The sequence below is a fragment of the Lepidochelys kempii genome, chromosome 7, assembly GCF_965140265.1.
Source record: "Lepidochelys kempii isolate rLepKem1 chromosome 7, rLepKem1.hap2, whole genome shotgun sequence".
Classification (NCBI taxonomy): domain Eukaryota; kingdom Metazoa; phylum Chordata; order Testudines; family Cheloniidae; genus Lepidochelys; species Lepidochelys kempii.
Window position 1 is genome coordinate 211583 of NC_133262.1, and position 12980 is coordinate 224562.

Sequence of the window (12980 nt, forward strand, 5' to 3'; positions counted from 1 at the left end):
GGTTTTACAGGGGAATGGTAGTAGCTGAAAGGTTATATGATTTGCCAAGTGAGTGGCAGAGCCAAAATTAGAACCTGACTTTTCCAGTTGTTACAATTGCTATTATTTTCTGTATCCTGTTGGTGTGCTGGGTGCTGTATCACACCCAGAGGGGAGACAGTCCCTGTGCCAAGGAGTTTATTATCAATTAGATACAGCCCAGTTGAGTCTTACCATTCATCAGGTGGTGATCTTCCCTCACAGCATTGCAGACTTGTTTCCTGCAGTAATGCTCCTTGCTGAACATCATCACTTTGAGCTCAGCACAAAGATCGAACAGAAGTCAGATTGGGGGCAGGGAGGGGAAAGTGGCAGTATTCTTCCAAGTTCTACCCACCAATTGAACTCCGCCCATGTGAGTTCTCAAAATGAGATACAGCTCATGGTAGATTGTAAGGACAGTCAGATGATGTGTGCTTTCTGAGGGCAAATGGGCACCTGAGCTTCAATATACTCATGGCTTCAGTGAGGCTTTAGTATATCCAGGGATTCTGCTAAGCCACTTGGGCTTGGCTACTTTGTTGGGGGAAAAGAAAATCGGTGGTGGCATCCAGCATGCACCACCCCTTGTGGCACCAACATGAGATGCTACTGGCAGCAGTTTGTACAAATCTGTGACCCTACCCTCTCCTTTTTTGCATGAGAAAAGAAATCAGTAATAAGCTTAACTAAGCAGCTGAGTTTACACTTTGGTGAAATGAATGGGGTAGTTCACAGCTCTCAGCCTAGGTGCTGGCCCTAGGGGTGCTAGGGGTGCCCATCATATACAGGGTTTCCGTCATATACAGAGTTTACAGTTTGGTTCAGTGGCTCTCAGAACCCACAATATACAAATTGTTCCAGCACCCCTGCCTCTCAGAGCTATGGTTCCAGACTTTGCATCAATTATACTTTTGGGTCACAGTTGTGAGGTTTTCTTTGCAACTATAACAGTTGAAGGGTTGGTTGGTTTGTTTTGTTTTTAATGAATGCTGAGATTTTGGAAAGCAATTTAATACTTTCCAAGAGGTGCAAGGATAGTATGTGGAGCTTGCTGGTTGTTTCCGGCAGGTGATGGGAAGTGATAGTCAGAGAGTAGTCTCTGAATGAACAGAGAAATTCTCAGCCAGAGAACTGCCAGAGAGTAAGTAGTCCGTGGATTCTGAAGAGATGAACAGTTCCTCTGAAGGAGGCTCTGTCTTGCCCTTTTTCATAAGTCGTCTCCTGTCGACTCATTTCTGGCTTTTGCTCTTTAGGACTGACCGACTTTTTAAAATTACTATTCAAGATTGGGTGGAGGTGCCTGCAGAGAACAAATGGGGGCCTACATTGTGTCCCAAAATAAGAGCTTTGGATTTCCACACTGGCTTACATGCTGCCTGGATAAGTCTGTGCAGGAAATGAGGAGAGAGCTGCTGCTACTCAGAGACTTGCAGGGTTAGTGAAGAAATACATTCTAATGTGATGCTTTGTCCTTAGAGAATTTAATACTCTAAGACAGGGGTGGGGAACCTATGGCCCACGGGCCGGATTTGGCCTGCTGCTTCATTTCATCCAGCTTGCAACAAGTCTCCACACTGTGGGCCGGAAGCCCCGAGACGCGGCGCCCCTCCATGGGGCTGGAGTTGTGAGTGCTGGCTCACCGCACTGCAGGGGGAAGTTAGGGTTGCCAGGCCGTTAAAAGTCCGGTCGGCTCTGTGCAGCTCCCGGAAGCAACCGGCATGTCCCTGCCGCCCCTAGGCACGTGCGATCAGGGAAGCGCTGCGCTCTGTCCCCAGCGCCGGCTCCGCAGATCCCATTGGCTGGGAACTGTGTCCAATGGGAGATGCAAGGGAGGTGCCTGCGGGTAGCACACACTGTGCAGAGCCCCCCCGTCCCCTCGTAGAATCATAGAATCTCAGGGTTGGAAGGGACCTCAGGAGGTCATCTAGTCCAACCCCCTGCTCAAAGCAGGACCAACCCCAACTAAATAATCCCAACCAGGGCTTTGTCAAGCCCGGCCTTAAAAACTTCTAAGGATGGAGATTCCACCATCTTTGTAGGTAACCCATTCCAGTGCTTCACCACTCTCCTAGTGAAAGTGTTTCCTAATATCCAGCCTAGACCTCCCCCACTGTGACTTGAGACCATTGCTCCTTCTTCTGTCATCTGCCACCTCTGAGAACAGCCGAACTCCATCCTCTTTGGAACCCCCCTTCAGGTAGTTGAAGGCTGCTATCAAATCCACCCCTCACTCTTCTCTTCTGCAGACTAAATAATCCCAGTCCCCTCAGCCTCTCCTTGTAAGTCATGTGCCCCAACCTCCTGGTCATTTTTGTTGCCCTCCGCTGGACTCTCTCCAATTTGTCCACATCCTTTCTGTAGTGGGGGGCCCAAAACTTGATGCAATACTCCAGATGCGGCTTCACCAGTGCCGAATAGAGGGGAATAATCACTTCCCTCCATCTGCTGGCAATGCTTCTACTAATGCAGCCCAGTATGCCATTAGCCTTCTTGGCAACAAGGGCACACTGCTGACTCATATCCAGCTTCTCATCCACTGTAATCCCCAGGTCCTTTTCTGCAGAACTTCTGCTTAGCCAGTCGGTCCCCAGCCTGTAGCGGTGGTGGGATTCTTCTGTCTGCACTTGTCCTTGTTAAATCGCATCAGATTTCTTCTGGCCCAATCCTCCAATTTGTCTAGGTCACGCTGGACCCTATCCCTACCCTCCAGCATATCTACCTCTCCCCTCGGTTTAGTGTCATCCGTGAACTTGTTGAGGGTGCAATCTATCCCATCATCCAGATCATTAATAAAGTTGTTGAACAAAACCGGCCCCAGGACCGACCCCTGGGGCACTGCGCATGATACCAGCTGCCAACTAGACATGGAGCTGTTGATCACTACCCGTTGAACCTGACAATCTAACCAGCTTTCTATCCACGTTATAGTCCATATGGGGCCTAGGGGCTGGATATGCTGGCCGCTTCCGGGAGCAGCAGGGAGCCAGGGCAGGCAGGGAGCCTACCTTAGCCCCGCTGTGCTGCTGATCGGGAGCCACCTGAGGTAAGCGCCGTCCAGCCAGAGCCCGCACCCCAAACCTCCTGCCCCAGGTCGGAACCTCCTCCTGCACCCTAACTCCCTCCCAGGCCTGCACCCCTTCCCCAGCCTTGAGCTCCTCCCACACCCATACTCCTTCCCAGAGCCTGCATCCCGAACCTCCTCCTGCACCCCAACTCCCTGCCCCAGCCCTGAGCCCCCTCCTGCACCCCAAAACTCTTTGCCCCAGCCCGGAGCTCCCTCCTGCACTTCAAACCTTCCCCCACTGCCGGTGGGAAGCCCCAAGCCTCCCACCACGGGGCTGTATGTGGCCCACGACTGCTTTTTTCTGTGAGTCAATGGTCCCTGATAGAAAAAAGGTTCCCCACCCCTGCTCTAAGAAATGAGGATTGCGTTACTGTCCAGTGCAGTCTCTCCAGAAGGCCTGTGATCACATTCAGCACTGAATAAAGTAGTCATCTTTCTGAAAAGCAGCTAGGAGCCTTTGTTTCCAAAGGGTGCAATGAGATAGGGGCACAGGGAATCAAACCCGGGCACAGTGTGATGCTCTGGCCTGGGCGGACTGTCCAGTTCCCTCAGACTGGAGGGATTGGTCTCAGTTTTACGTTTTGATAACATTTGCCATGACAATTAAATATTATTGGAGTAAGATGCGTCAGGGATGGGAAGGAGTGATCCTAATAGGGATATTCCAAAGGGCCTCAGGGAAATGAGTGCTGCTGATCTTTGAAGCCTCTCCTTGGAGTTCTGCTGGTACAGCTGAGCCAACTATGACCTTTCACACCTAGATGGATGGTTACCATAGCAATGGATGCAGAATAGTGTTAGTCTGTGAATTGGTCAATAAGAGAGAAGCCTGACTTATTTTGTTCTCTTTATTGGACTAGTGCTGAGGCTCAATATTGATTGCTGCAGATGTTCTTTAATAGGATATAAATAGAGCTGGAGGAAACGTATGTTTTTGAAACCGGAGGATTTGTAATAGGAACAACGCTGGTTCTTGGGAGCTTGTCAGGGTCTGTTTTGTAAAAGAAAACTCAGAGCAGGCACTATCCTTGTGAGATTTTCAAATGACATTGATCTGAAACCTGAAATGCTACTATATGGGGTGAAAAATCTGGGGAAGAGAACTTGAAGCTAGGATTGGAGGTGTGACAGAGACTGAAGAAGTAGGATGCAAAAAACAATATGATTTCTCTGAACACTGACAGTTTTTTGCTTGATTCAAACGCAGAACAGTTTGATTCTATTAACTGAGACTCACCTACACTGTGTGTAAAAAAAAAAAAAAAAGTTTAATATATATTTCAGTCCTATAGTGTAATCAGAAGTGAGCTGTATTTTTTTTTCCTAAACCAGGGGTCAGCAACCTATGGCACAAGTGCCAAATTTTAATGGCACGCTGCGGTCTGCCGGACCCGGCAGACAGCAGCGTGCACTAAAAATCCTGCCCGGCCCGGCCCGCTCTTTTCCGCCAACCGCTCTCTCCTTGCAGGGCAGGCAAGCTTCCTCCTCCCCCAGCCTCTTCCCCCAGTGTGCTGGGTTCCTGCCCCTCCTTCTCTCCCGCCCTGCAGCCGATCAGCTGACTGCTCTTGGGAAGGGGAGAGGTAAAAGCAGAGCCGCAGCATGCTCTCTGCTCCAGGGACTTTGGGGAAGGGGGTGGAATCAGGGCATAACCCCTCCAGCCCCCTGCCGTGAGCTGCTCAGAGCAGGGGGCTGGGAGCACCCTGATGACCCCAGCCCACACCCCCAGCCCTCTGCTCTGACCCCTGAAACCTCCTCACACACCCCAGCCCTGACTCTGGCACTCCCCACACATCCCCAGCCCCCCCACATCCCACGCCCTGACTCTTGCACCCCCCACATCCCCACTCCCACCCTGAGCACCAAACGGGAGCTCCGGGACAACCCCCCCGCATTCCCACCTGCACCCCTCACACCAAATGGGAGCTGCCCAGGTAAGTGCTCCACACCTAAACCTCCTGCCCCAACCCTGAACCCCCTCCCTCTTTCTAGCTCCTGGCCAGACTCTGCACCCCAACCCCCATCCTGCTCCTTCACCCCCAGCCCTGTGCTCAGTGCACTCCCACCCTCATCTCAGTGCAGAGAGAGAGAAAGAGAATGGGTTGGAACCAGGGAGAAGGTAGGTACCTACTCTATGTGGACAGGGCCGGGACTCCAGACCGGCAGTGGGCTGAGCGGGGCCGGCAGCCGGGATCCTGGCTGGCTGGCAGGAGCTGGTGGACGGAACCCCAGGCCGACAGCGGGCTGAGCTGCTTAGCCCACTGCCAGTCTGGGGTCCTGGCCGCCGGCCCCGCTCAGCCCACTGCCTGTCTGGGGTTCTGGCTGCCTGCCCTTTGCCAGCCGGGGTCCTGGCTGCAGGCCCCACTCAGCCTCCTGCCGACCTAGGTGAATGGAACCCCAGGCCGGCGACGGGCTGAGCGGGCCGGCGGCGTAAGATCAGCATTTTAATTTAATTTTAAAAGAAGCTTCTTAAACATTTTGAAAACCTTGTTTACATATGACAATAGTTTAGTTATATAATATATAGATTTATAGAGAGAGACCTTCTAAAAAAGTTAAAATGTATTATTGGCACGCGAAACCTTAAATTAAAGTGAATAAATGAAGACTTGGCACACCACTTCTGAAAGGTTGCCGGCCCTGTTCTAACCATGATGTATTATCATGAAATATTGCTCTTGAGTAATACCCATAGTGTACTAGATTCTCTCTAAACATATGGCCCCTGTCCTGGAGAACTCACAGTGCACAACCCTGCTAAAGCCTATGTCTGTAATACAGTCCAGGAGCATGGTTAAATAAGGCTCACTTCTGTCTGTACTGCAAGGACATACTGTGTTTTAGCTATTGTGTGGGGTTTCTGAGTTTGAACCAGCTCCCTGACGTGCTAGTTTTTACAGTATAAATAGGACCTTCTGCCAGAGGTGGCATTGTTGGGTCAATGCTTTGGCCAGATTTCTCTTGAGGAAACATGAATATTGATTCCCTGTTTCTCAGATAACCAATCCAAGTTCTGGGCCTACAATGAAAGTCTTGGTAATGGGGATCTCCACCAACAAATGAAGTAATCTGGTAAGTGTCCCAGGAATATCTGTAATATTCCAGCCTCTCAACAGTCTTATTTTACTCTGCGCTTGTCACCTTAATACCTTGGTGCACAAAGCCATTGATGCTTCCATGGGCTTCCTGCTTTTGATATTCTTTAAGAATTTCTCATTTGTTGCTGTTTGGTCTCTAGATTTAGCCACTGTTCACCCACCTCTTCTCATAATAAAAGTACGATGTTGAAAGACTCTGATTTGTGTAAACCTTCACTCCTGGCTCCAGAGGGTAACAGCTTTCTCTCTCTTGCAGAACGTTTACCATGTCTCTGGGAACTTTCCTTCTTCCTGCTCTCTGTTTCCTGGGGGCAGTGATTCCAAGGGGACTGCAGTATGTCACCTTTTCACACAACACCACAAAATTCCTTCACCTGACTATGGATTCTGAGTCTGGGACCCTTTATCTGGGCGGCACCAACTTTCTTTTCCAACTAACTTCAGACCTGATGATGGAGAGCGCAGTTCAAACTGGACCAGTTTTGGACAGCAAAGATTGTCTCCCCCCTGTCTCAAAGCTGGAATGTCCCCAGGCACACAACACTGACAATCACAACAAGTTGTTACTGGTGAACTCTGTGCAGGAGGAGCTCATTGTGTGTGGCAGCGTGCACCAGGGGATCTGTGAAAAAAGAAGCCTCACATCCATTGACCACGTTCTCTTCCGACCGGAGAGCCCTGGAGACACTCAGTATGTGGCTGCAAATGACCCAAATATCACTACTGTGGGACTTGTAGGCCACTCAAAAGATGACATGCCTCTGCTCTTTGTAGGACGAGGGTATACCAGCAGAGGGGTTGGAGGGGGTATCCCTCCTATCACCACCCGAAATCTCAGGGCCCATGGGGGGGACATGCAAGGGGCAGACTCTCACTCCATTTTCTCCTATGAAGAAACGGCTAAGTTGGCTGTGGGTCGGCTCTCCGAGTATAACCACCATTTCATCAAATCCTTTATCCATCGCTCCAGCGTTTACTTCCTGTTTTATCGCCGGGATCTGAAGTCCCAGTCACGGGAGTACAAGACCTACATCTCACGAATCTGTCTGGATGACTCTCACTATTACTCCTATGTGGAATTACCACTACTCTGTAGGAGCAAAAAGAAAACATACAGCATACTGCAGGCTGCTTATGTCACTGAACCCGGCAGTGATCTGACAAGAGGGAGATTCAGCACCCAAGGAGAAGTGCTGTTCACTGCCTTTTCTGCCTGGCAGGCTTCATCTGGCAAAGTGAGTGAGGAGTCTGCACTCTGTGTCTATACAATGGAGGAAGTGGACCGTCTGACCACTCGGACCAGGGATGTTTGTTATACGAAGGATGGGAAATCAGAGGAGGGGACAGAAGTGGCATATATCGAATATGATGTCAGTTCCAACTGTGTCCAGCTGCCAGCGGTAAGTGGCTTTCCTGAGTCTGATTACTGTTTACACTGTCTGTTTTACATCGCCCTGGCAGTGTAAATAGGCCTAAAAATGAGTGTAACCAACTTTGCACCCTTTTTAAGGCTTCTTTACAGTGACAGAATGGTGTAAAGGTGCCTTTCTGTAAAGGAGAATCAGGACGGAAGTGTGTGCGTGTGTGGGTGGTGGTGGTGGTGGGTCTGTAGTGGTGCTCTAATGCCATGCGGTTCTGTCTGCATTTTCAGTGTAAACCTCATTTTGCAAGGATTTATAATTAAATGTTATGTGCTGAGTGCCATCCCCAGCTGTGGGTCTGTAGGAGCTAGTATCTTAAAGGACCCTAAAAGAACAGTGCATAGCTCCCACACTACCATTAGAATATGGTGTGGGAACAATTTATGCTCTCCATTCAAACTTAGCCTCTCCTATCTTCCTACCACCACTTGTTGATATCCTCTGTTCTTCCACTCCCTCAGCAGGTTTACCAGCAGAGAGAACTGAAAGAAATGGGTCACATCCTGCCATGTGGGATGCATATGGAGGGGCCAGCCTCCAGGATTGGATTCAACCTGTGGAAACATTGATTCTTGAACCGCGTGGTTACAGTGTCTTGAATTGTAGTTTTTAATAATTTTGCTGAATCTGTTCCGTAGGGTGGGGTGTAGTTATGTGCCTGTCCCCTTGGATCTCAGACAGACGTGAAGAACACAATATACATTACAGAGGTTTCATCTTAAAGAGAACAGGAACAAAGAGATAATTTAAACAAAAGCAAGTCTCTTTGGCAGCAGTTCTTTCTTTCCCCATAAATCACTAGTCCTGGAAGATTTTGCGTTCGAAGAAAAGTTGTCCTCACATCCTAGCTCCTCTTCCTTTTGGATTCTGTAAGATGTGATAATCCTCTTTACAGGCATGACTTACATTTCTATGGCAACAGAAGAATGGGACAAATTCACTGAAGGAAAAAGGAATATAAGTTGATAGTATGAAATGGCTTGAGAACCCTGATTCAAATAGGTGTGCTAACTGTTTTTGTTTGTACTGTGATATCATCAGTGCTCACAAGCTAAATAGTTGACCTGCTCTGTTCTTGGAAGGGGGACTGCTAAGGAAAACCTAAATAGCGCAGGAAGTGGTGTTGGGTCTCCCCTCTGAAACACTGCTGGATTCAGTGCTTCAGCATGGTGCTTGAGATTACTACTTTTTTTAATCTGAGAACTAAAATCTGAGGCCTTGGCCACTTGTGGTTACTGAAATCCCCATGCCAGTTTTCAGTAGAGTGGGGTGTTAATCTACTAATTTCCTTTAAAGAATAGTACATAGTATGCAGTCATCTTCTAAGTGTTGTTTTACAAAGCATGCAAGAGGTACTGCAGACTTTAGGTCTCAGGAGTAATGTTTATGTAGTCCAAAAGCACTTTTGAGAGTGTACCATTTCTGCTGTAGTTGTGGCAGAGTTTAGAAGGCCGGCAGGAGAGCCTAGGAGTGAAGGGGGAGGCTCAGAGCAGAGGGGGGGTCCAAAAGAAGGAAAAATATTTCTGAGCTGAGAAGCAGGAGACCCTGTAGAGTTCATGTAGAGATTCTTTGACAGGGTAACAAGCCTTGTGGATAGGGGGGAAGCGGTAGACATGGTATATCTTGATTTTAGTAAAGCTTTAGATACTGTCCCGCATGATCCCCTAATAAACAAACTAGGGAAATGCAACCTAGATGGAGCTACTATAAGGTGGGTGTAAAACTGGTTGGAAAACAGTTCCCAGAGAGTAATCATCAGTGGTTCACAGTCATGCTGGAAGGGCATAACGAGTGGGGTCCCGCAGGGATCAGTTCTGCGTCTGGTTCTGTTCAATATCTTCATCAATGATTTAGATAATGGCATACAGAGTACACTTATAAAGTTTGTAGATGACACCAAGCTTGGAGGGGTTGCAAGTGCTTTGGAGGATAGGATTAAAATTGAAAATGATCTGGACAAACTGGAGAAATGGTCTGAAGTAAATAGGATGAAATTCAATAAGGACAAATGCAAAGTACTCAATTTAGGAAGGAACAATCAGTTGCACACATACAAAATGGGAAATGACTGCCTAGGAAGGAGTATTGCAGAAAGGGATCTGGGAGTCATAGTGTAACACTGTTGCAAAAAAAGCGAACATCATTCTGGGATGTATTAGCAGGAGTATTGTAAGCAAGACATGAGAAGTAATTCTTCTGCTCTACTCCACTCTGATTAGGCCTCAACTGGAGTATTATGTCTAGTCAGTGATGAGCTACCAAAATCTTAACAATGGGTTCCCTCCTCACTTCACGAGGGGGTCGTTGCCGCCCCCCGCTCCTCCCTAGGACCCCTGCCCCATCCACCCCTGTCCCCTGACTGCCCCCAGAACCAGCCAGGAGGGTCTCATGGGCCACCGTAGTGGGTGCCCAGCCCTAAGAGCCAGAGGCACCTGCCGGGGGGCGAGGTGGGGAGTCCTGGCGGTGCTTACCTGGGGCAGCTCCCAGGAAGCATCTGGCAGGTCCCTCTGGCTCCTAGGAGTGGGGGAGCATAGCTGGGGGGGAGCAGGGGGAGTGGCCGCTCCCCCCACTGATCACATCAAAAGTGGCGCCTTAGGCGCCAACTCCCTGGGTGCTCCAGGGCTGGAGCCCCCACGGGGAAAATTTTGGTGGGTGCAGAGCCCAGCCCCAGCTCAGCTCACCTCACCTCCGCTTCGCCTCCTCCCCTGAATGCACCACCCTGCTCTGCCTCTCTGCGCCCTCACACCCCACCCCCCCGGCTTCCTGTGAATCAGCTGTTCGGCGGGAAGCCGGGGAGGGCTGAGAAGCAGGCTGCGGCTTCCCGCTCAGGCCAAGGGTGGCGGAGATGAGCTGGGGCGGGGAGCGGTTCCCCTGTACGCCCCCCGCCCCCTGTGTTACCTGCTGCAGCGCGGGTGGCCCTCCCCCCTGCCTGAGCTCACCTCCGCTCTGCCTCCCTGGGCCTGAGCAGGAAGCCGCTGCTTGGTTCTCAGCCTGCCCCGGCTTCCCACGCGAACAGCTGATTCGTGGGAAGCCAGGGGGCTGGCGGAGAAGCAGAGCGGGGCAGTGCATTCAGGGTAGGAGGCGGAGGCAAGGTGAGCTGGGGCCGGGGGTGGGGCAGGGAGCTGCCAGTGGGTGCTCTGCTCCCACCAAATTTTCCCCTTGGGTGCTTCAGGGCTGGAGCACCTGTGGAGTCGGTGCCACTTTTGGCCGGTTAAATTTAGAAGCCCTTTTAGAACCAGTTCTAAAAGGGCTTCTAAATTTAACAACCGGTTCTAGCGAACCAGTGCGAACTGGCTCCAGCTCACCAGTGTGTCTAGTTCTGGGTGCCACCTTTCAGGAAGGATGTGGACAAATTGGAGAGAATCCAGAGAAGAGCAACAAAAATGATTAAAGGTCTAGAAAACATGATCTGTGAGGGAAGATTGGAAAAATTGGGTTTGCTTTGTCTGGAAAAGAGAAGACTGAGAGGGGACATAAGTTTTCAAGTACATAAAAGGTTGTTACAAGGAGGAGGAAGAAAAATTGTTTTTCTTAAACTCTGAGGATAGGACAAGAAGCAATGGGCTAAAATTGCAGCATGTGGGGGTTTAGGTTGGACATTAGGAAAAACTTCCTAACTGTCAGGGTGGTTAAGCACTGGAATAAATTGCATAGGGAGGTGGTGGAATCTCCATCATTGGAGATTTTTAAGAGCAGGTGAGACAAACACCTGTCATGAATGGTCTAGGTAATCAGTCCTGCCATGAGTGCAGGGGACTGGACTAGATGACCTCACGAGGTCCCTTCCAGTTTTATGATTCTAAGATCATCAGCTATGTACCTGTCCCTCCCCCATGATTCCTGAAGTCACCTTCCCCTCTACTCCACAGCTACCCCTTTTGCCCTTAGGCTTCCTATTCTACCTAATAAACTAACATAACAGATGGTCAAGACATGCACATGCCATGGTCATCCATGGGGACTGAACCCCAGACCTACATGTTTTTATGCATTTTCAATACAATTTGCATGCTGAAGTTGTGGTGCTGAACAGAATGAATGAAATCAAAGAGTGGGAATTTCAGAAGTGCTTGAGGGAGTTAGGTAACCAACTCTCACAGGCTGTTTTGAAAATCCTCCTTCCAAAACAAATAGCACATGATACTGTCCTGATTGAACTGGATGGGAGAGGGATATCGAGGGGTCCAGTATTCCAAGGTCTCTGCTGTATAATTCAGGTCTTATCTGCCAGATAAGACATGGGATCTTATTAACAGATTTATCCAATGGCATGTGAATTTCTCAGCAGACTTCATCCTCCTCCATTCAGTGTGTGGATGCGGTTGTCATTAAAAATTGTATCTAACAGCATGTAAGCTTCTGTGCCAGCTCCAGCCTGCTTCATTCAGTGTGTGAGTGGAAGCGGCTGTCAATGAACATTTTATTCAGAGGGAGTTTTAACTCCTTCAATTTTAATGGTGGCAGCTCATGCATTATTTAGGAATAATGCTAATTAAATGTGTACTTTGTGTCTGCTTGTAAACTAGCTTCTGCACAAGGTTTATGTTGAAAACCTATTCCCAAGTTAGCATCAGACTGTATTTTCAGTATATGGGGACAGAAATATTAGACATTTCAGAATCATTTCAATACAATCCCTTCAACTGGAAAAGCATTTACTCTGCTGTCTCTAAAGTTTTCAGAAAAAGCAACTTCACCCTGAAAGTTTGTTGGAACATTCTGAAAACATACAGGCTTTTAAATTAGATTTCGGGTGAGAGTATGGAAAATAAGCCTTATAATTATAACCTGGTAGCAACCTTACCTATGAAGAGGCTATTGGTCACCATTAATTAAAAGCATAAATGAGGCTGTTGCAGGACTTGTAAGGGCTACTTAGCTCTTGTGAATGCTGCACAGAACCAGGGACAGGACAATGAAGTACATGATATGCATTATGGGCTCAGTACTCTAACTTGATTGCATTGCAAGATGTTGCTGGCAGCAGGAAGGGAGGGGGAGAGGGACGGAGGACTGGGATCACACAGCTTGTGAGATCTCTGGCTTAAAGTATTCTCTGCTACATTTCTACTCACTGGAATCTTTTCACTGTATAAAAGGTTATGGCTGTAAAACTATCAGAATTGTTGTCCAGTGAATAAAAGAAGAGCCTCAGTCCCAATCTGTGGAGAGGAACAAATATTCATTGTGGTCCATTAGTTGGGGTTACATAGTTAATCCCACACATGGTTCCTGCAGTGCACTGATACTGATGGGAAGTTTGTGCAAAGATCAACTCCTTATAAAAAAGAAAAGGAGGACTTTGTGGCACCTTAGAGACTAACCCATTTTTTTGAGCATAAGCTTTTGTGAGCTACAGCTCATTGCATTGGAGGCATG

At 48.8% G+C, this 12980-nt stretch overlaps 1 protein-coding gene across 11 annotated transcripts in view; it reads left to right on the forward strand.

Annotated features, from left to right (window-relative positions):
* PLXNB1 (plexin B1) overlaps positions 1–12980 on the forward strand; it is a 191024-nt gene that overhangs the window by 66091 nt on the left and 111953 nt on the right. For 7 of the 11 annotated variants that reach the window (XM_073350752.1, XM_073350757.1, XM_073350753.1 and 4 more), the window contains one exon: positions 6437–7580. The exons of 1 other annotated variant lie outside the window; for it this stretch is intronic. In XM_073350752.1, coding sequence (XP_073206853.1) covers positions 6437–7580 — 1144 coding nt within the window. Of the gene's footprint in view, positions 1–6079; positions 6155–6436; positions 7581–12980 lie in introns of all 11 variants that reach the window. 3 more of the 11 variants (XM_073350758.1, XM_073350760.1, XM_073350761.1) reach the window with 1 other exon arrangement.